This window comes from Dufourea novaeangliae, unplaced genomic scaffold, assembly GCF_001272555.1.
Source record: "Dufourea novaeangliae isolate 0120121106 unplaced genomic scaffold, ASM127255v1 scaffold10, whole genome shotgun sequence".
NCBI lineage: Eukaryota > Metazoa > Arthropoda > Insecta > Hymenoptera > Halictidae > Dufourea > Dufourea novaeangliae.
Genome location: NW_015373881.1, coordinates 97,640 through 121,281, shown reverse-complemented (window position 1 = coordinate 121,281; position 23,642 = coordinate 97,640). Strand labels below are relative to the sequence as shown.

The 23,642-nt window shown below is 35.1% G+C and overlaps 1 protein-coding gene across 1 annotated transcript in view; it reads left to right on the top strand.

The window, feature by feature from the left end:
- The window catches only part of LOC107194549, a 219,094-nt gene that overhangs the window by 139,874 nt on the left and 55,578 nt on the right, over positions 1 to 23,642 (top strand). Inside the window, exon 7 of the mRNA XM_015584227.1 lies at positions 17,677 to 17,920. Within this exon, the coding sequence (XP_015439713.1) occupies positions 17,677 to 17,920 (244 nt within the window). The remainder of the gene's footprint in view (positions 1 to 17,676; positions 17,921 to 23,642) is intronic.

Sequence of the window (23,642 nt, the reverse complement as noted above, 5' to 3'; positions counted from 1 at the left end):
ATATAGGTGACCCTTATTTTGTCACATATTGAAGTTACAAACAGCGGAAGCATGATAAAAGAAAGATATCGCTTTCTTGTCGTTAGGAATATTGGTGTGTGCAGAATTAACTTTTTTAAATGATACCATACTAGAGTGACTGAAACCATTAAAATAGCATTGCAAACTATTTGGGCTCAAGGGTACCTCCGTTGTTGAGAGGTTCGCCATTCACATCTACAACACACATTCATGCATCCGATAGCGTGCTCACTTTGGCATACTGCTAACAAACGAAACGGATCAAGATGCTCGCCGAACGCTCGGTTCATGCTCGCTCCGCCGTCCACGTCAGCAAAATATAAGTTTAGTTATTGATTAATATCTAAGAAAAAAACAGGAAAAAAGTCGCGTCGTTAGACACCAGACCACATCGCGTGTGTGTCGTGTGTTTGGTGGAATATTAAAGACGTGGTTAACACTGGGTGGTCTGTGGTGGGATGTTGGGAATCACTTATACAGGGTGTCTCACCTAACTCTGCCACCCTTAATTATTCTCTTCTTTGTCACGGTACAAAAAAATGATGCGGGAGAATGATAATGTATTTTAAATGGGAAATTAGGCTATGAGATTGAAGGTCATCTGAAGGTCATATCTTCTGAGATTTTTGTAATGGTAATGTTTTTTTTAAATGGAATGCCCTGTTTTTGTGGTTACCATTACAAAAAGGAGATCAAAACGTATCCAGCAATGTATCACACTATGACCTTGAAATGACCGTGGGCTGAAAATTTCGCACGTAACTAGTTGAGGTAGAAGCTCACAGCAAATGAATTTGAGAAACAAAATAAACGCCATAATTGCATTATTTATTATTTTAGTGTATGTTCAAAAGTGTTGTCACCCCATAGTGTGATACATTGTTGGATACGTTTTGATCTCTTCTTCGTAATGGCAAACAAAAAAATAATGCATTCCATTTAAAAAAACGTTACCATTAGAAAAATCTCAGAAGATATGACCTTGAGAGATGATTGAAGAGATGACCCTGAATCTCATAATCTAATTTCCCCCCTAACATGCACTAACTTTCTCCCGAACCATTTTTTTGTACCGTGGGAAATAAGAGAATAATTAAGGGTGACAGAGTTAGGTTGGACGCCCTGTATACTGATTATGGAACGTAAGGAATGTCAACGAGATACACTTATGCATATAACACTGTATTAAACGCAAATGCTGTCGAAGAATTATGTAACTTTAAACTAACTTGTTTTTCGAGTATCTAGAAAACTGAATAAAATCAATGACAACATATTTCAAGGTCATTGAAATCGGGGGTGGTTTCCATACTCTGTATAATTACTTAATTACCAAGAACATGATCGTATTCCTTGAAATCTTACCTGAAGGTAAGCTGATTTTTAAAATGAAACTATTAAAACTAAAAAAGTCTACTGTGAGCAATCAAAGACTGTGAACATCCCTTGTATATTACGTCAATGAGGTCTACAAACAGTACATATCGATTTGCCTCGTACTCGTTTCAGTGGTGTTACTTATAAAATAAAAGAATTTTATAAAATACAATTTTTTTAAACAAAATTTTCATTATTTTTACAAATTAATAAAATAAAATAATTTCACGAAAATGGGGAAAAATTGTAAACTAAGGTGTCCTGTATTTTGTAAATGATTACTCAAACTCCCTCCCCTTCCCGCCCCAAAATTTTAAAAACAAAAATCCTTCATTTTACTGTACATGGTTTTTACCTACTCAAAAACCTCAGGGTCTAATCGTTCTCGATTGCTAAAGGCAAATTCGGAATAAAAGACCGTGATCAGTTCGCTACGCAGGTAAAATTTCCCTGTCATAAAATTCGGACCCTTAAAGAATTCGTGCTCATATCGGGTGGGCTAAATGAGGTGTTACAAACTGTTTTTTCTGACATCACTGCAGATATCGACTTCATGTCGTTTCAACGAAATGGGTCAAAGGGGCTGATCACTTGGTGTGTGTGACACATTTTTCTGGGACGACTGTTAAAGAGACAAAGGAACCCTTACTCATTTGTTAAAATGGAAAGGTGTTTTACTTATTTACAAATTTTGTATTCTGCATATGTAGGCGAGCCTTTACATTATCGTTACGCGAAATCGTGTGCAAAGACTTTATTTAAATTATACAGTATGTTTCGTTGCAAAATATTACGTAGGCGTGATAGATATGTTCTTCTGCGTTTCTTAACATAGTCACGTTAGGAGGCGATCGTACGTCGTTTCCACCGTCTCCGTGCCGGGTACCATAATGACTCAATACGATAAAGTTACAAATGGACGTGCCATTGCAGTATATGCGAGAAATTTTCATAACAACTGCGTCTATGTTAATACTGAAACTACCGAACGTACAAACATTTTTATTATAGTGCTAAAAATAATAGTAGGAATGTCTTTATTATTTAAGATGAACAACAAATCAGTGCAATAGTATAATGGAGTCAGGAAGGCAATACAGTCTAAAAACAAGAGATAACAAGTCGATTTTTAGGTGAATACAGCTTATGAAATTTATTAACACTAGAACTACCGACGATGAACGTATCATTTATTTCTGTCAGTTTGATAATCATGACAGCCTTTTTAAAAATATCCAAATTCATAAACTAAGCAATTTCTTCATTTTCATATTGTAATAAAAGTTGTGAAAGATCTAAGAGTATGCGTTGTTGTAATATTTTAATTTACTGAGCAGTTATTTTGACTGCTTTGATAGTTCTAGTGTTAAAAATAATATTAGATCAGTCTGCCAATAGTTAATCCATTATTCTTTTTTAATAAACTGATAGCACAGCGTAAATTCGAACATTCTTTCTGCCCTTTTCCTTTTTCTGAAATGATGGTCGAGCCAAATTCATGAAAAATGAGTCAATACAAATGTGATTATTATTCAGAACAAATTAAAATTGAGTGTATCACTTTTGGCTACTTTGATAGAATCAGCTTAATACTTTGACCTAGCTTACACCGGACAAAATTTTTACTAGATTTATGGTATCATATACATAATATGTACACAGAATTACTAAATATGAAGAAATAAATAAGTGTAGGATGTAGAGAAAGAAATTAAAAGAAAAGCAAAAGTAAATGATTTCTAGATCATCGATGAAAATATGCAGATTCTAACCATTTTTATTTTGATTAATAAACTTCTCTTCTTAGCTGAATCATATTAAATTGAACTTTGCAGTGATGAAATTGAAGACTGCAGTTTATTTCCGAGCTACCTAATAACCAGTGTTCAGCGGGAAGTTCAACTAGGAAAACTTTGCTGCATGAAAATTTAACTCCAAAGTACCATGATTATGTAAAATTGAATTTTCAAGGAAACGAGAATTATGTAAATCTGCATTTATAAAATTACTCATTCCTTTTATCTTCCGGAATCTCCGGAGCACCAGGGAAATTTCAGTAACTCAGTTTCTTAATCAAAAGATTGATTTTTCACTTGAGACCGGAAGCTACAGTGAGTCCAAAAAGTATTCGCACACCCTTTAAAACAGAACAATTCTTTTAAAATTAGACCAAGTGACTTGAGTTTCCTTGTGAAGTTAGAAGAAATAGTGTACTAAATGCTGTGTTAACAAAATGTTGAAAAAGTTGCAATTGGTCGGAATCGCGAAGAAAATAGTAAATGTCGTTTTTACAACTTTTTTGTCTGAGACTGTAATGAAAATTTAATGAATACATTTCGAAGATTTACGTTAGTTATATGCATGCTGCGACTTTTATTGAAATCAGTTAATACAGAAACGAGTAACAGGTATCGAAAGATGTAAGAATCTTTAAATATACTACAGTTGTAGGTCAAAAGTCGTGAAAACCTGCGATTTTCAACACCTTTAACCGTTTGTATCTCATAACAACGTTAACCGATTTGGATGAAACTTTCAGCATGCATATAACTAACATAAATCTAAGCAATGTATTCGTTAAAGTTTTCATTACAATCACACATAAAAAAGTCGCAAAAAATGACATTTACTCTTTTCTTCGCAATTCCGACCAATTGCAACTTTTTCAACATTTTGTTAACACATCAATTAGTACACTAATCCTTCTAACTTCACAAAGAAACTCAAGTCATTTGGTTCAATTTTGAAAAAGTTGATCTTTTTTAAAGGGTGTACGAATACTTTTTGGACTCACTGTAAGTATGTCGCGCCTATCTGAGTGAGAGCGTTCAAATCAATCCCTATCGAGCAATGCAGTCACTCTTCCTATCTACATCGCGTGTAAGAGGCTCTTATATTTACATATACCCCGTTCCCATCCTCCCGCTTCGCCTTGACCCTGTTTCCTGAGAGCGATGCACTTCTTTCGCATTTTTAGTTAGATTTTTCACGTTCCCTGTTTCACTTACACCCGAGGACATCGCAATGTTTCACTTGATATGCATTCTATTTTAATTTCAAGGTATTTTCGGACACTTTGGGATTTCTATATTGTCAAGGAGAAACGCCTTTTATGTCATTCTTGCTAAGAGAATTCACTGCTGTTAACGTCTGAAAGGCCGACAGTTCGAGATAAAAACGGCGCATAATTACTTGTGACGTAGAAAATTTCTTTTATTCATTTTGTATCTTTTATTAAAAAAAAATTTTTTTACTACAGAACTTCTAATCTAAATTTCTTGACTGCACATTTCTTCATATTTTTTATCCGTATTATCAAGTAATCGTTAATGAGGTAGGAACAAGGTTGTATGAATCATAAATAGATGGTTTAATATTATACATGTTGATATGAATTATTATTAAAAAATGTGCAACGGAAATATAAATGCACCCTTTAACGTATTGCTGTAGTTTAAATTTTAATACGATTTCTATTTACTTGTTCTTTTTACATTCGCTGTCGCCATCTTTCTCAGATATATTTCTTGTCATTTTAAAATTAAATTTACGACTTGCTGTGTACATTTGAACAAATAAATATAACATATTCTAAAACCACAGACGATGTATAGGAGTAGACATTTCATCCAATGTATTTTTTTTGGCCCACTTTTCTGTGACGACGTCGTCCCATTTCAGGGGCCGAAGAGCCCCAACACTGTTGAATTGCTACTATCCAACGTTACCGATACTGCATGAATTGTGGGTATTATCACAGATGAGATATAAGAATAGACCTAACATCTTATGGGACTTGGTGTCTCACGAAAATCACGCTAGTTAGAGCGCACCTCTACATAAAAGTTTGCGATATCAGGAATTACATTCGACACCGTGATAATGCACATACATACATTACAAGGAATGGAATTTTGAAATTGTACAGGGGTTTCTGACGCCCCCGAAGCATGGGATAGAAAATTACATTGCATGTTAGGTCTATCCTTATATTTCGTCTCTGGTATTATTAGCATAAATGGTACATTATACAGGATGTTAATTTTAACTCGAGCACCTAATTTATTTCCGCTACTATTGAAAGTAAGAAAAAATGACTAAATAGGATGTATATGTTTTTAGGGTGTGTATTTCATGGCGATAACATGTTTTTTACTCCTTATTGCGTTTATTATTTCTACATTCTTCAAACTGAAGCTGATTTCTTCGCCTTCAAGGTCACTTCAAAGTCATGGTGTGTTGGTCATTGAACTTATCTTGACGCCGATTACCACCTCGTGTTATAAAAAATACATGATAAGTTGCCAAAAAAAGTACGATGACCTTGAAAAAACCGTTAAAACGACCTTCACAGAATTTTTTTTATCCCCGTCAGACGCACGCGTTAAAACCATGCACATCCTATTTAGTCATTTTTTCTTACTTCCAATAACAGCGGAAATAATTTAGGTACTCGAGTTAAATTTAACAGCCTGTATATCTCGTTCGTATTACGTGAATTTATATGATTTGCGGGGAGCAAAAATATGCGATGCTTCGGTGTAAATGTACTTATGAACGACGCGCGAATGTATGCAGGGTACCTGAGCTAACTTGATCACGTCGAATAATGACTTAACAGTACACTTTATAAAAATTTTGAGGCGTGGAATTTAAATGGCATCAAGGAGCACATCTTATAAGGTGCGTCATTTCTTTGTCGGTGGAGGCATTTCAGAGATTTCAAGGTCACCTTGATTTTTTTTAACAGAATGATCTACTTTTTGTGCGATAGATCGATAGAGTATCAAATTCTGAATAACTGCTGTACCCTTATGCTCCTGCCAAGGCTTTCGTTCCGCGATACGACTGACAGCAAAAACTTTTCTTCCATTTCATGATCTAAACTATCACCAAAAAAAGTATCAGCTTTGAGCATTTTAGTCAAGTGAGCTATTTTTTGAACACGTTTATGCGATTGGCAGGAACATGCCATTCCACCATTAACGTGGCAGGAGGTCATTTTTCATTGTCTTATGGTGTCAGTAATAAGTGAAAAAATGCTCAAGTTTGAACAAATAAGGTTTTCCGCGAGACTTTTTTACATAATTAACACGCTGCTGTCAAGCGTTATTCCGCTGGTGCGCTGGCAAGAGGTCGTTTCCTGAATGTGTAGCATAAATAGTGTCGAATAAAACATAAATCATCTTTGAACAAATAAGACATGAAAAAGTGTCGCTGGCTCCCGGACTAGGAGAGCTGTCGACCGGGCGCGAGCGGTAGGCTAACCTGAATCGACAAACGCCGCGACCTCTGTACGTTTGTTCCGAGCATTCCATTTTTAAAAAACCACCCTAACCTATTTAAAACAAAACGGATTTTAAATAAATAAGATCACAGAATATGAACATATATTTTTCAAATTTTTTCAGACTTGAACAGGGGGCAAATTTACAAAACAAACATATATTTAATAATGCATTGCAAAAATAACTTTATATGTAAAACAAAAAATTAGTTAAAAAGAATGATCATTTACGATTAGAACGAAACAGTATGGAGTTCGTGTCATTAATAATTGCGAACATAAGAATTTTGTGGAGGTTAATTTTTCTAAAGATCGGCGAAAATTGCCAAAATACGAAAAGCTGTGCAAGTGCAATCTCAGAATAGGAAAGTATTCTTCATTTTCTGAACAAAAGACCTCCCTCTCTCCCTCGCTCCCTCTGTGTGCATATGTGTTTTGTAAATAAATAAAAATATGGTTACATTATTAGTTTGCTTAATTGAAAATAACAGTTTATTTCGATTTCTTTCACTGCTAGTTTAAACACTGTTTATTATCAACATATTAATCAGTTGTTCAACGAACTTTTGAATCGTTCGATCAAATACTATCGGCCAAAAATAGTAGATCTCATTGATGACGTTTGAACAAAGTTCTCGGTACGTCCTAGTATTCCATCCAACATTCGCTTAAAAATGTTCCAACCAAATGATTTACCGGATATCTATCGAACCACGAATACTTTTTGCTAATCATTCGGTTTCGATTCTCGTGTGTCGTGCATATGGTGCTGAAACCGTTGCTGGAACGCTAACAGCCGAAGGAACGTAACGCGTAGGCCAGCCACACGTAAGTACCTACTTCATACCTCCGTGTCTATCCTGTCAGTTACGACGATGCTAGGTACCGTTAACGTCTTTGTATGCCGTATGGAAATCTCACGCGAGCCTTTCTAAACGTATCGTTATGCATTTTTCTGTGCACGCAGAACGGCACCGAGATACGCGTGCTCGTGCGGTCAACTTCCCTTCGACCCTTTGACACTTTGACAGCTTAGTATGTGTTGAATGAAGACCAAAAACATCGAAACCATCGATTTGCCAAATATTAGGGCGTCAACTAAGTTCTGCGGATTTTTTAGCTTAACGGGTCTCCCTACTGTGACGGGTCAAAAATCGATTATTTCTTTTTTACATTTTCTCAAGGCTCAATATTTCAAAACCATAATCCCAAAAGGATTACGCCCGATTACAAATAATTAGGAAGTTATTAGCCTTTAACCGAAGCGACGCGCCGCGGCACGCAGGTTCAAATCGATACTTTAACGCGTTTTTCTCAAAACGACATTTTTGTAAATGGCTGCCATGATATTTCTGAAACTATTTGACAATGTGACTTGAAACTATGTAGGCATGTTCAGTAGGTGTATAGTTCTTTCCCGTACTAGAATGAAGTTGATATTTGCAAAATTCGAATTTTGCAACTTGATAAACGAGCGACCTTTTTCGCCAAAATCGGCACTTTCTTGGAAAAAAGATTAAGAATCGTTCTCAATTTTTGATTTGAGATAACGTAGACAGCTGACATAATGGCAGGCATGGAGGCATTTTTTTTAGGCAGTCCCGGAAAATCACAATAACTTTTAATCTGTACTACATTTTCAAATGAAAAAATGTTAGCTTATCCTATTAGTGTATACAAATTCATAGAAAAATGTTTAACATCGATATGCCTCATACTTTTTTCTGAAATATTCCTCAATTTCGCCTAATTTTTTAGTCATCGCAGTCCAGATGGCACATGACGCCCAATAACACCTTGAAGATGGCATAAAGGCATCTTAGACCTAAAATAGCCGTAAAATGGGCGTCTTTAAGGCGTCATATGCTATGTGAGCGTAGGGAGACCCTTTAAAGTATTTATTAACATAAAATCGTTACAATTTTTTTAAATATTAGTTTTAGTTTTACAACTCCAAGCTGTAGTTTGAGTTCCCTATTCGATTAGGCTAAGTCTTTTTTCAACAACACTTCCAAATCATCAGTTCCGATTTCTGCTGGTCGGTCAACGCGGTCTTTATCACTCAAAACGAAATCACAATTTTTACAAATATAACACCACTACCATAGGTTCCTTCAATCGGTCGTTTAGTTTCTGCTGCCGTTTTCTTTCAAATTAAAGAACAGCGAAGTATTTACCATGACCGATCTGCTCTTTGTCAGGTGCAATTTTAACCCTTGTGTGGGCCACCAAAATATTCACGGCTATTGAGCCATCGGAATACTCCGATTCCGACAGATTAGATAAACATAGATAATTTTACTTTCATACTTATACGAAACTTTTAGTTTCGCCTTCCTATAATATACCAATTGCTGTTTTAGACAGGAACATTAAAAATTGTGAAGGAAATTTAGAAATGGGTACCTGGGTAACTCGGTTGCCTACACAAGGATGAAATGAAAATTAATGTTTCTTGTTGGTGCGATACTAATCACGCCATTGGTCGGCGACGCGAGCGCTGTGTATCGTGTGTGGTTGGTAGTACTGCGGCGTGCTGAGTTGGTACGCGTTGCGGGTTTTCTCACGCTTGTTCTCTTTTCGAACGCTCAAGGAGCGTGTTCATTCACTTAATAAAGATCTTCGTTGTGCGTTTACACAGTTGTGAGTTTGTTTCTCGCCTTAATCCCTAACATTTCTGGCTCCAGAATTGAACTTGTCGACGTATTTTGTAATAGGAGAATGGCGAATTTTCGAGAAACAAAAGAAAATCGGCGTGAAATATACAGGGTGTCCCACCTAACTCTGCCACCCATAGTTATTCTGTTATTTGTCACGGTACAAAAAAATGGTTCGGGAGAAAGTTAATGTATTTTAGGGGGGAAATTAGGCTATGAGATTGAAGGTCATCTCAAAGTCATATCTTCTGAGATTTTTCTAATGCTACCGTTTTTTTTTTTAAATCTGATACCCTATTTTTTTGTTTGCCATTACAAAGAGGAGATCAAAACGTATCCAACAATGTATCACACTATGATGTGACAACACTTTAAACATACACTAAAATAATTAATAATGCAATTATGGCATTTATTTCGTTTCTACAATTCATTTTCTGTGAGCTTCCACCTTAACCAGTTACGTGCGAAATTTTCAGCCCAAAGTCATTTCAAGGTCATAGTGTGATACATTGTTGCACACGCTTTGATTTCTTTGTAATGGCAAAAAAAAAATAGGGCATTCCACATAAAAAAACATTACCATTACAGAAATCTCAGAAGATATGACTTTGAGATGACCTTCAATCTCAGCCAAATTTCCCCCCTAAAATACACTAACTTTCGTACGAACCTTTTTTTTTCACCGTGACAAATAAGAGAATAATTAAGGGTGGCAAAGTTAGGTAGGACACCCTGTATACTTAGTATACCCTGGCACCCCATTTATAAACGGCCTACAGAACTTATTGTTCATTAACGACCTAACACATTGTGATCCACTTCGACAGTATCTGTATTTAACCTGTTAACTAACGAAAACGAGTTAACTCATTATTTGAAAATGCTTGTTCATTGGGCAAAATAAGTTAACTCGTCACTAATATTAAAATGTTGCACCTGTTGAGAATGAATGAATAATATCAGAAATATGAGAAGATATATTTCTGTCTGAATGAAAATTTGGATGAAATTTTTTAGACATGCATGACGTACGCCACCAACAATGAAGGCTTTCTTTTTAACCCTTGACCCTTCCTTGGAAGTTGAAATGTACAGGCTTAGATAGGACGGTCATTTCCGTGCTGGTGCAATGACCCAGATTTTCCAGGAATTACAGTTCCGATTAGTATAACGGGCCACGGACGTATCCTCGACGGTCGCATTTCGAAACTGACTTCCATAGATGAGAGACGTATTGGCAATATTATTGGGTTAATCGCCTTCAACCAATTTATAACCGTACAGTGCGTAAATTTACTGTTAGGCATTACTTTAATGTGACACCGTTCTCTCCCTTGGTGCGTGAACACAAGGGAGAGAATTACCGAGATAGCACATGACGCCTTAAAGACGCCCATTGTACGGCTATTCTAGGTCTATGTCGTTTTTAAACCGTCTTCAAGGCGTCACTAGGCGTCATGTGTTATCTGGGATGTAATTTACATATATCCCTGTGGCGCATTGGCCTTTTCTTACTTTTAAAACATCTTAGCCTAAGTGTATACGACGATGCATTAAACTAATTAACTAATAATTAATTAGTAATTATTAAATATTAGTTAATAATTAATAGTTAAAATTTAATTAGTATTTATTAATGTTTTTTTAATGTACGCGACAATGGCGCGAACTCGCTCTATGTGCTTCCACCAAGGAACACAAAGTATTAGACGTTTTTTAGTTTTATCGCCGTGACATATGGTGGGTGTAAAAAGTATTCATACACCCTTTAAAACGGAACAACTCTTTTAAAATTGGTCCAAATGACTTGAGTAAATTAATTTACTAATGATGTGTACAAAAATTGAAAAATTTGCAGTAGGTCGGAATGGGGAAGAAAATAGTAAAGGTCGTTTTTTATAACTTTTTAATCTATGGCTATAATGAAAATTTAATAAATACATTTCGAAAATTTATATTAGTTATATACATACTAAAACTTTCATCGAAATCGGTTGATACAGAAACGAGCGACAGGCACCAAAAGATGTAAGAATTGTTAGATTTATTATAGTTGTAGGTGGAAAATCCCGAAAAATTGTGATTTTCAACATTTTTAATCGTTTGCATCTCGTAGCAACGTAAACCGATTTTGATGAAATTTTCAACATGTATATACCTAACAAACATCGTCGAAATGTGTTGATTAAATTTTCATTACAATCTCAAATAAAAAAATTGTTAAAAACAACCTTTACTATTTTCTTCGCGATTTCGACCAATTGCAATTTTTTCAAACTTTTTTACACATCATTTAGTAAACTAATGATCCTAACTTCACAAAAAAACTCAAGTCACTTGGAGCAATTTGAAAAAAGTTGTTCCGTTTTAAAGGGTGTACGAATACTTTTGTCCCCCACTGTATGTACATTACAGAAATAAGTACATGAAGATTCATGAAACTCTTTTCTTCGCTGAGGGATCACCCCCACGCCTTCTACGGGAGTTTCCGGATTTGTATATACGACCGTGATTCGAAGTTAGTAGTATATGTTATTGATTGTCAACTTTTTAATGATTTCTAGCACATCGATTATACGAAAATGATTACATAACTTCAATCGAGTCATAATGAAACAACAAAAACTCTTAGTGAATTAATAGCCATAAAAATAATTCTCTACGTCAATAACTTTCTAAATGAGTATGTTGCGCACCTGTATCGAAGGCATAGTATTCGAGGTTTGTACATAAAGATCTCTTGCTCATAAATAGGAACTGAATCTTCACAGTGTAAAAATTGTGACTAGTCGATCTATTTAACCTTTTCGGTAGAATCGTCAACTTTAGTTTTCTGTAAGCCCATCGTACCGAAAGGATTAAACTTAATTTTTTTAATTCACTATTCTTCTGTTCACTTCTTCACGTATATACATAAAATACGTAACAACATAATTCAATGACTCCAAAGACGGTATTACTGTTAGTCAATTATTTCAATTAAGTGTTTAAGATTTATACTTAGAACAGTTGCAAATTATTTTTCACTGTTATTTATTTACTGAACTATTTGATGCAAAAAGGTGTTTTTTAATGAAACTTCAATACACGAATCGCTTAGATTATGGTTGTGTCAAAATAATATATTTATGTATGAAATATGTAAAAAAAACTATTAAGCTTCTAAAATTAAAATATGTTATTAATATAAAAAACACAAAAATACCTGCTATAATCTAACGAAAATAATTTTTTAAGTCGTACACTAATTCTCTGCTCGATGCTGCTCTAGTGACTGGACAACCGTCCAACGACTACGCAGTCAGCATTCTCATGTACCAGTAAATAAACTCGGTAATTTCAATATTAAAATAAAAAGGTTTTATTAAAACAAAGTTGGTATCAATTCTGGAGATTTTAAGAAGTTCAAGAAACCTTTACTTAATAGAAACACACGAATTATTTATTATTTACGAGCTTAAGAATGCGTTCTCAATATTAGCGAAACATTTACGAAGGCATTCATGTCGCCTCAAGTTCACGACTGCTAAATGATAATATTGTTTTTAAATAATACATCGCGCTTTTTCGAACATTTTTATATGATTCATGATCAGAAATGACTAAGGATAATTATTTTCTATCCTGAAGTTCGCTATTATTTAAAAAAAATATAATATTAACAAAAATTCACGATAGTGTCGAATCACTGGGACATTTACCTTACCCCCTGAAAAGTCAGAACTGAAATCTCCATGACCAATAATGATATGTAGAATAGAGACTGTTGGAACGGGAGAAGTCGAGTCCGTTTGGTTGAAATTAAAGCCTTCCGTTCCCGCGAGGCTTTCAACGCGCGAGTGCAATAAACGATCCCTTTTTACCTTTCATTTGGCCTTCGCCGCGCGCTTCTGTCTCGTATTACCTCATCCGCCGCATCGGTGGGAGTTCCGTCTACGCGTTCCAACCAAGGAAATCAATCGATCGATCATTTTCCACACGCCACCTGTGACTTTGGGAAATGCTTTTCAGCGGTTATTGGCCTGACGGGTGCTTCCTGAAGAGCGCGCTTTCAGCACTCAGACCTTCCTCGTATCATTTGTCCGCGATGAGACATCGATTTATGTACGTCCGCCATTCTTAATGCCCGACTTTGGTCATACAATCGTGAAAGATTATGGTTCCCGTGGAAAATGGAGCGAGAAGGTGGTCGAGAGAAAAAATTGAATGGTTTCACAAGGTCTGGGTTTCATGAACTATAATTTTTTTTGTAAATGGCGATTGGATGTTTTCTTTTAATGAGTCTGAGTGTTACTTCTTTCATTTATCTTTTTACGATCGAAATTATTATGTCAGAATGTTACATCCCGCATGCAGGAAGCGCAAGTACGGATGTACGAGTGCGTGTGTGTTATTAACTCGTAGTAATTAGAACACGTGGGTGCGATTATGTAAGACGCAAATATATCCAAGTGGACGATATAGAAAAATCCAGCGTTTCTTCATGGCCTACACGCCATCCCGTGCCGGCCCTTCCTCAAACACAACACAGAAGTTTATACCATATGATCAAAAAGTTTAATTGCAACGATTACGAGTCCGACACTTTACTCGCTACGCTACCGGCGCTGTTGAGATATCGGTCGATAATTAAGAATATAACGCACAAGACACAGTGTCGATTGATTGGCTTGCTTATTTTCTGTAATTCTTATGTTGTTTTGCTGAAGGTATAAATATTTACGATTGTATAATAAAGTAATTTAATGAAGAAAATACAACAAAATTCTAAGTATAAGATACCTTTTCACGGAAGAAAACGCCGACAAAATCGGTTTTTTAATTTTTTGAACTACGGCGAACCAAACCGAGAAATCTAAAATAATTCCAGGATAATAGTAATAACAATATCTACTTCCTGTAAAAATGACATTATTGTTCTGCATCTGCTTCGATACGAAATCAGTATTTTTCAGCATTTCTTCACGTTGTTTATTTTTCGCGGCTTGTATTTTGAATTTAAAAGTCTGGAAAAATTCCATAATATGTGACCCGATAACTAAAATGTTTTTGATTTTTTTCAAAATTTTGTATGCAATAAGATAGCAGAAATTGGATCAAAAACGTGATTTTCTTTTTTCCCCATTACTACCCCCCCCCCCCCCACAGTCGAAATAGAAAGCTGAAACTTGGCACACGGGTTTTTTTATAAGCTATCGAATGAGACATCGCAAGTTGAATTTGGTTTAGGGGCACATTTGACCCTAACCAAATGTGCCTCTATCACCTTTCTGTAATATCAATGTATTAATGTAGTTAATGTATAGTAAAATCTGACGGTGGATAAACATATTTCTTTGATTGGATTTCAGTGAAATAATAACGTTTTGCACAGTTTAATATCCTTTGTTATAGAAAATTTGTCGACCTTCCGCCATTCTATAAAACACTCACTTATATGTATGTTTAGAATTTGCAAAATTAATAACTGGCGAGTAGAAGTATAAATTATTTTATTAAACACAGATACATTTTATAATTTGGTATAGCTAATATAATATTTAATATTTTTGTAATTATTATTTATATTTTTTTCTGTTCCCTGTAAGACACTATTAACTGAAACTGTATTTCTATGTATTATAACAGAAAGCTACGGAACGTCCGTATCGAACGTATTGATTCAACTCGTTGGATGAGTCGTCCGTATTTGATAGTAATTATGGAAAAAGAACTCCATCAACGATTACGTTAATAAACGCACAACGTGGTTGTGTAACACGGTAATCGCAGACGCTGTAACGCGATTCTCACGTTTAATGAGTGGTATATGTTTAATGACCATTTTATGAAGACGTAGAAATTACGAGGAGTAATTACAACGTTGTATGCAAATTTGCAGTTTTGGCCTCATATAATAATCGTCATTGGATATTTCTTAAAACCTAAAAAGGTTTAACATTCTCCACTAATTCTCTGTTACTGATTATAATATTACTAATTAATGATTTCCAATAATTTGTATTGGAAATTTTTGCACGACCTAGAAACGTTTAACCTACACGAGCTTAATTTTTTTATACAGGGTGATGCAATAACCATTGCCACCTGAGATATCTTCGAAACTATAAGGTTCACAGGAATATTTGTTTAACCAAAATTGCACAGTACAAAGAGATCCATCCGATGGCGCTAATAGTTTTTTGCAGGTGGAGGTACTTTGGATATTTCAAGGTCACCTCTATTTTTGAAAATGGATCGGTATGTTTTTGTTTCCGTAGAATGATAGAGGAGCTTAAAACGAGTTCAACGACTTATTACATAAGGTCATTGAAGGTCATGGGAAGTAGAGAAAAGCGATAATGCTTACGGTTTACTTCACTGAAAATAAACACTGTTTGAAGGACACTTTAATAAGTATAAACATGATGAAAGTAGTATCCTATCGGTCAAACGGGCACGATGTGTCCGTTTAAAGGGCAAGTCGATATGCTTCTTATTTATGGTGAATGCCAACAAAATTCTGTAAGGGAAAAAAACTTGTATGCTGAACGATATCCACATCAGTCTGAGCCTTCGCGTCGAATATTTAAAAATGTGTGTGATAAACTTAGAGGTGAGAACTTTGCAAAGGCCTAAATGACAGTCACGCGGACCTACTCTTAAGGAGTCATGCTCAGTCATGAGGCTGAAAAAAGAGTGTTCTTTGGGAATTTTTTTCTCGAAAATTATAACACCTTTTTCAAAAAATTTGTTTGTTTTTCAAAGATTGCACTTTCTAGATTATAAAGTAATTTTTTTATTGAAAAATATTTATTAGTAAATAAATGGTGAGCGATCTCCCGGATGTCTCTTCGCAAAAAGTGGTCTGCCGTGATCACTGTAACTTCGTAACGGTTCATCTGAAATTAAAAATTCAGCAAGATTTATGTAATGGAAGAACCAATCTTGTCTTTGAACGTGGGGTTTTTCGAAATATTGATTAGGAACAAAATAGCGGACGTTTTCCTGAAAAAGTGCGATTTTCACCTAAAAAATCACTCGTTTTTGGTCAATTAAAAAAAAAGTATGGAACGAACAAAAACCGGTAATTCAAGTGTTCGTAAAAGTGAATGCCGAAAGAGAGTAACGAACGAAGAAAATGAAATCGATGTGCTCGCAAGCGTGGCTACAAATCCTCATATTAGTTTGCGACAAATTGAACGCGAATCTAGCGTTAGTAGGAGGAACGTACTTCGCATTTTGCACCGTCACAAATTTCATTCTTACCATGTTAGTCTTCACCAACAATTGCAGGGGAATGACTTCATGATTCGCGTTGAATTTTGTCGATAGGCTAAACATCAGATCCAAAACAATGAGTTATTCCTTAATACCGTCTTATTTACTGATGAGGCAACATTCACAAGCCACGGGAATGTTAATTTGCATAACATAGGTGATAAAATTATTGGTCCTCAATTTATCAATGAAAATTTGAATAGCAACATCTACGCTAATTTTATTAAGGATACATTGGGTCCATTGCTCGAAGAATTGTCTTTATTTACACGACAAACCATGTGGTATCAGCATGATAGATGACCAACACATTATTCATTGATTGTGCGAAGGGAACTCGATGAAAAATTTCAAAATCGTTGGATTAGACGCGGTGGTCCAATATCGTAACCAGCTCGTTCACCAGACTTGACAATTCTAGATTTCTTTCTATAGAAAACATCGAAAGGTAAAGTGTACAAAGATGTACCAACTGCACCTCAAGACATGCAATAGCGAATTATTGCAGCTTGTGCGTCAATAATTTTTGACGTTGTAAGTAGTCTGCGAATTTTATACATTTATAGCCTGTAGAGGTCTATACAACATGATAAAGGACAAAACTTTATCAGATCCAACGAATTTTCTATTCTATTCTGAACCCAATATGATACTTAAAAGAAGAAAGAAATTCCTACATTTACTTTTGTCTTTATAAATTACTTTAGAAAGTATCATTTTCCATAAAAATTCGCAATCTACTCAGAAGAGTTAAATACTTAAGTAAGGGACTAAAATATTGAATTTATTAGAAAATACTTAATCCTTTGCACTTTAAGATCATCTCTGACGTGAAAAAATGTATGGGCACGGGATTAAATATACTTATAAAAAATATTAACATCTGGAATACGTACATGCTCCTATACTTATAAAATACGATCAGCAATACATACAAAGATAACAACAAAAGACATGTTGGACTACAATCGACTCTGGAAAGTCGTGTATGTCATAAATGCCTAAAATCTCCAGTCTACTGATGACTTATTGTATCCACAGTTCTTATGGACTACCGGTTTTCTGTTGCAGCCGCCGGAGAACGAGTTGCAGAAAATTGGCGAACGCGTACCCAGCGAACACGAACTCAGAGTACAAAGGTCGCTGCAGCGGCTGAACGTCCCGGATTGGTATAAGAACTCTCCCGCGGCTCGCGATGGTTTCCGGTTAAAGAGGCACTCCGACGCGTCTCAGCACGGGGGATGGCGTGCTCTGGGCTCGAAAACCACTTCCCTCTCGTCCCTATCGTCGTCTTCCAATAGACAGCCGACTACAGGTAAATAACATTCCTTACCGAGCGTCTGACTAGTCAACAGTTTGAGTGTAGGGTAGATGTCCCAATTACTGCCACCTTAAGATTGTAGCGTAACTTCATTTAAATATTTTATGTGTTGTTTAACCTATAAATCGTCTCAGTTTGAAACATAATATTATTCAACATCCCCCTCATTAATGAAAATAGTTGAATACATTAGAAGCGAAGAATTAATTAATTAATGATAACTTAAAATCTGCGAGCATCCGACTGTCCCTATTACTGTCACCTTAAAAACCGTCTCGTCCCTATAACTGCCACCCAATAACTGTCAGTCCTATTAACTGTGACCAGATGACTGACTGTCCCTATTATTGACAATAAGACCTTATTACTGCCAGTCCCTTTCATCGAAATCCGATTAATTGCAAACTATATTAACAACTAAACACACACAATTATAAATAAAATAACCCTACTAAATTATAATTAATTGAAATTACATTGAAGAATCATACGATACATTTCACATGTCAAATCTGAGGTTAGAGGTGAGAACTTTGCAAAGGCCTAAATGACAGTACGCGGACCTACTCTTAAGGGGTCATCGTCAGTCATGAGGCCGAAAAAAGAGTGTCCTTTGGGAATTTTTTTCTCGAAAACTATAAGACCTTTTTTAAAAAACGTGTCTGTGTTTCATAGATTGCAGTTTCTAGATTATAATGTAATTTTTTCATTTAAAAATATTTATTAGTAAATAAATGGTGAGCGATCTCCCGGATGTCTCATCATCGATCTCGATCTTCCTATGAGGTCGAAAGCGATACGCGTTAAATAATGGCTCTAGTAGCATTAATGCCAACGGTATTCAAAAGTTAGGAGTTAGTTGGGATATAATTACTACTCTTGCCTACGAATTCCCTAAATAGGGCCCACGACGAAAAAGTTATGACAATTTGCCAACAAATATCCAATATTTGCCCTACAATTATTACAGTTGGTTAATTAACACGAAATTTATAATGATAATACAACATTGGCCCACCCAAAGTTTGCCAACATTTAAATATCACCTTGAAGACATCAGAAACGTTGCTACAACCAAACACTTGTTATTATATTTCATATTGATTTTTTTGTTTTCTTATTTATGAATATACTCACAATTTGTTACTGTTGCGCAACACGTTTGGCATTTGACATTTTTTGAAAATAGAGTCAGGGGACAGAAAATTGGAAATAACTTATTATAATCATTTGTACTGATTAGCTACATGTATAAATTGTACACAACAAATTATAAAGGTAACTTTGCTGGTAAAACACTTGTTTACCTGTTTACTATACATATTATTGCCAGTGTAATTCTCCTTCAAATATTTTTAAAGGATGTTATGGAAGTGTAGTAGGTATAGCCAACTGTCTTCCTATTGTTGGTTTATTATAGATACTCAACAATTGACCCTATAGAAAAAAACCTTCAGTTGCCCCTTCGTAGTATAGTGACGTGGCCCCTACATTGGGTATGATCGTTGGCCCAGTTGCAAGAAAGGGTGACAATTCTAATTATTGGCCTCCCAATATTGTATCAAAGACCCATCAAGATGACAACAATAATTGCTACTTGGGGGAATATCAAGAAAACGTGCTGGCGCCTCCTCTCATAAAAAAGACAAGGAGTGTCCAAAATTAGCGCGTGGCGAGCGTGGTGTCAGCCAATTTCATTTGTGCGACTCCTCCGCTTCCTTGCATGAACAACGTGCTCGTCGTTGTACTCTGGATATACTACGGGCGACGACTAATAGGAAGCGGCTAATAAATTTAGCAGGCCATGTTAACTCGATTAATTCGACACTGTCAGTTGACTGTTGCCGGGTTACGCGCAGCGAACCTAACACGGTCTCTTTTCCGCACGAGGGCACGAGGGTTGGCTTCGTAGGATGGCTTGGGAAACGTTCAAGGGCGCACCTAACGATGGAACAGAATTTGTTAAGGGAGAGCTCTAATTACGAGATTTAAGGGGCCGTGGTACGAGCGTCGCTCCACGGGCTTGATTTAGTTAAAAGTGTTCGAGACGATTTCCAATTAGATCTCCAAGTAGCCGGTTGGCTTCCAAGAGAGCGCAAGCTTTTTAGAGGTCTTTCATATTACATTTCTTCGAACGTCATTGCGCGGAAAAGATCTTTATTTACGACAACGTTATTGCGAATAGAAACGTTTTGATATACAGGGTGGTCCACGCAACTTGTTCATCCTGAATAACTTCTAAAGTATGCATTGTATGAAAAAACTGTTTATAGAAAAGTTGTATGGATTGAAGGGTTACATTATGTAATGCATATATGTTTCTTGTAAGTGGAGGCGTTTCGAAGATTTGAAGGTCAACTTCGCTTTTTTAAAATGGAATACTATATTTTTTATACCAAAATATCTAAGAGCGTTACATTTTGAGTAAAAAATTACTGACCTTTATTAGCCGTAAACTTAAGACTTAACGAATAATTTCACTTTGTTTATTGAAAATGGTCTTTACTATAAAAAGTTTTTGCATACAATACATACTTTAGAAGTTATTCAGGGCGAACAAGTACCGTGGAACACGCTGTATGTAGTTACTTTTAAAAAATATAAATAGGTAATCGGGTACCGTTCCTGGGTTGTTGTAATTTAATATTATTTAACTAAGAATTTGATACGTAGTGTATAGTTTTGTACCCATATATACATAGTTTTAAACATTTATCATGTAAAAGAAATATTTTTTAATTCTTATTTTTATAAAATGAAATTGTTGTTCTTCGAAAACGTGTGGAAAGTTATAGAAAAATTGGCAAAACTTTAAGTCTAAATTTTACAACAGTGCAATATATTGTTAAAAAGTACGAGAAAACAAAAACTACAGAGAAAAAGGCCACGGTCATGTCGACCGATGATATTTACACATAGAGAGCATCGGAATATTATTAAAGAAGCTACAAAACATCCATATGTAAGTGCTCAAACACTATGCAAGATGTCGCGTCAAAAACAGCGAAGTATGTGTGTTCCCAAATTATTGGAAACGTTTTGCATTTTGCTGAAATACATATATGGCAGAGCTGCGAAAAAGAAACCATTCATTAATAATGCGAACAGAGAAAAACGGCTAGGTTTCACTAAAACCTACTTAAATAAACCGATCGAAATTTGGAGACGTGCTATCTTCTCAGACGAAAGTAAGTTCAATATTTTTGACTCGAATGGGAAGAAATTTGTTCGGGGGAAACCCAATACGGAACTTCAATAAAAGAATATTACAAGGGAACATACCGAATTGAAAATCGCCGATTTTGATGCAGCTGTGTGAGATTATAGTTCTCATAAAAATATTTGACGGGTGGGTTAAGGTGTAAAAACAACCCTCAAAGTTAGGGGTGTGAACTATATTCTGTTGAATATCTCGGAAACTATTAGAGATAGAAAAACGGTATAAATTGCAATATTGTGTGTTTTTTAATAAGGAATTCAGCTATATAATTGGATTCTAGAATAATCCATTTGTTTAAACAATACATTTAAAAAACAGCATTTTTTGTTAATTATTCTGGTCAAATATTAATCGATTTCCTTGTACAATTGTATGTAAAAACTATACATATACCCAAATAGAAAAAACGGATAAGTTGGAATTTTGATTTTTGAATTATTAAAAAAGTAATTGTCTAAGAGGTACAAATGTAAATATTTAAAATCCAAGAAAAATAAATAAAATATTATAATTATAATAATAATATAATATAATATATAATTATTAATTTGTAGTCATATCTAAAATTTTATTTTTGATATGCAAAATTAAAATATTCAAAACAATTCTGGTTCAACTGTAAAGGCTTTACAATTGTGAATTGGTCGATTATCGCTTGTTCGTTACGTCTTACCAATGTACCTCTTATACCGACTTACGACAGTGCGCGGTGCAGGTAACTCTTACACTTGCAGCCTCAATGTTAACCATTTGAGGTAGGTCCTCCATTATTAAGAATAATTTTTTGTAGTCGAATGGAAATGCACCAAAGAATAACAAATGCGTGTGCAAAAATAACACCAACAATGTTAAAAAAGGTAGATAAGGAATTCGAACTTTGACTACAAAAAATTATTCTTAATAATGGAGGGCATGTCGAGGCATAGTCATCTTATATTAGATTGTTTTGAAACACACACAACAAGCACCACACACGCACGCACAATCGGTTCTTTGTAGAGACACCATGATGTACAAAATCCGACCGATCAACCTCCTCGTGATGTATCTACATGGGGTTACGCTAATGCCAGCGGCACGTAAACTTTGAGTGTTAATAACTCAACAAAGTATTACGACAAATACAAGTGGCTCTAGTGTTTTAAATACATCTCGATGTCAGCTATTGGAATATATGATAAAAAATGTAGGGTTCTATTCAAAAATTCAGGGTGACCTTCACAGCACACTCCAAAGTTACCTCAAGGACAAAAAATTATCTTCAAAATACGTTCCCCTCGATACCATATAACTTTCATCTGAAACATTTTTTCGTATTTCTGATACCTACAGAAATAATCAAGTCTAGACACTTAAGACGGACATACTGTATATGTATAGTTTTCATATATGAATCAAAATATTATCTATTTAAATTTATTTTAATTCAAAAACATCTAATCTCTACCATGCTGCAAATAGAACTTAAGAAATTGTATGTATTTTATTTGCTGGAGCAATAAGATAGCCTACATAAAATGAAATTGATAACCTTAACAGTTTCGACCGACCAGCAATAAAATTAAAGTGCAATCTCATTAGCATTTTGTTTCTTATTCTATCAGTAATATTTCTTACCTTTTTATTGTTACAATTATCACGTTGGTAATATCAATTTGATGGAGTTAATTGCAAAATATGTATGTGGAATTTCTGAAATTGCCGTTAGAGCACCACAAAGACTATAACATACATATCTTAATCTATGTACATAGACGATGTACGATTAAAAACACTTTGCAAATATCAATTGTCTACTCATTTATTTTCCGCCAAACTGATACTGAGAATTTATCTTTTATCTGATTAGTAACTATATTTTTAAAAAGTCACATACAAAAGGATCGAGAAAAAGTGGTTCAACATAAGAAGCATGTCCGTTTGATTTGCAATACGTAGCGCTCGCTTCGAGCCGTCTCTGTGTTATCGCCAGACAGCTTACGAACTTTTATTTCATCGTTGAATACTTCCCGAGCAACGTATTACTCGACTTACAAAACCGTCGATCAAAGTCTCCTGCTGTAATCCATTTCAAAGACGGATCAGGTAATGCACTGACTGTAAACCGAGTCAAGAATCCAGCGTGGTATCGCCTCTACTCGAGGCCTTAAATGACAGACAATATAGAATGTTCAATAGTTCATAATACATATGCAATACTTGCTGGGATAAAAAATGTATGGGTGTTTAAAATCTACTATAATTATAGTATTACCTACTGTAAGTATGTACAGTGCAGGTCACGAAAAAGTTTAAAATTCATATTTTTGTATACATGCAGGGCCGTTCCTGAGTTGTTGGCCGCCCGGGTGCAAAAACAGTACCGCCCTTGTTAATTTAATATTATTCAATTAAGAATTTGATATGCAGGGTTTACTTGTATTGTATGTTGGTGTCACAGTATGCCCCCCTCTATACCATGTAAGTTTTGTATATAACATTTTTTCATATTATTAC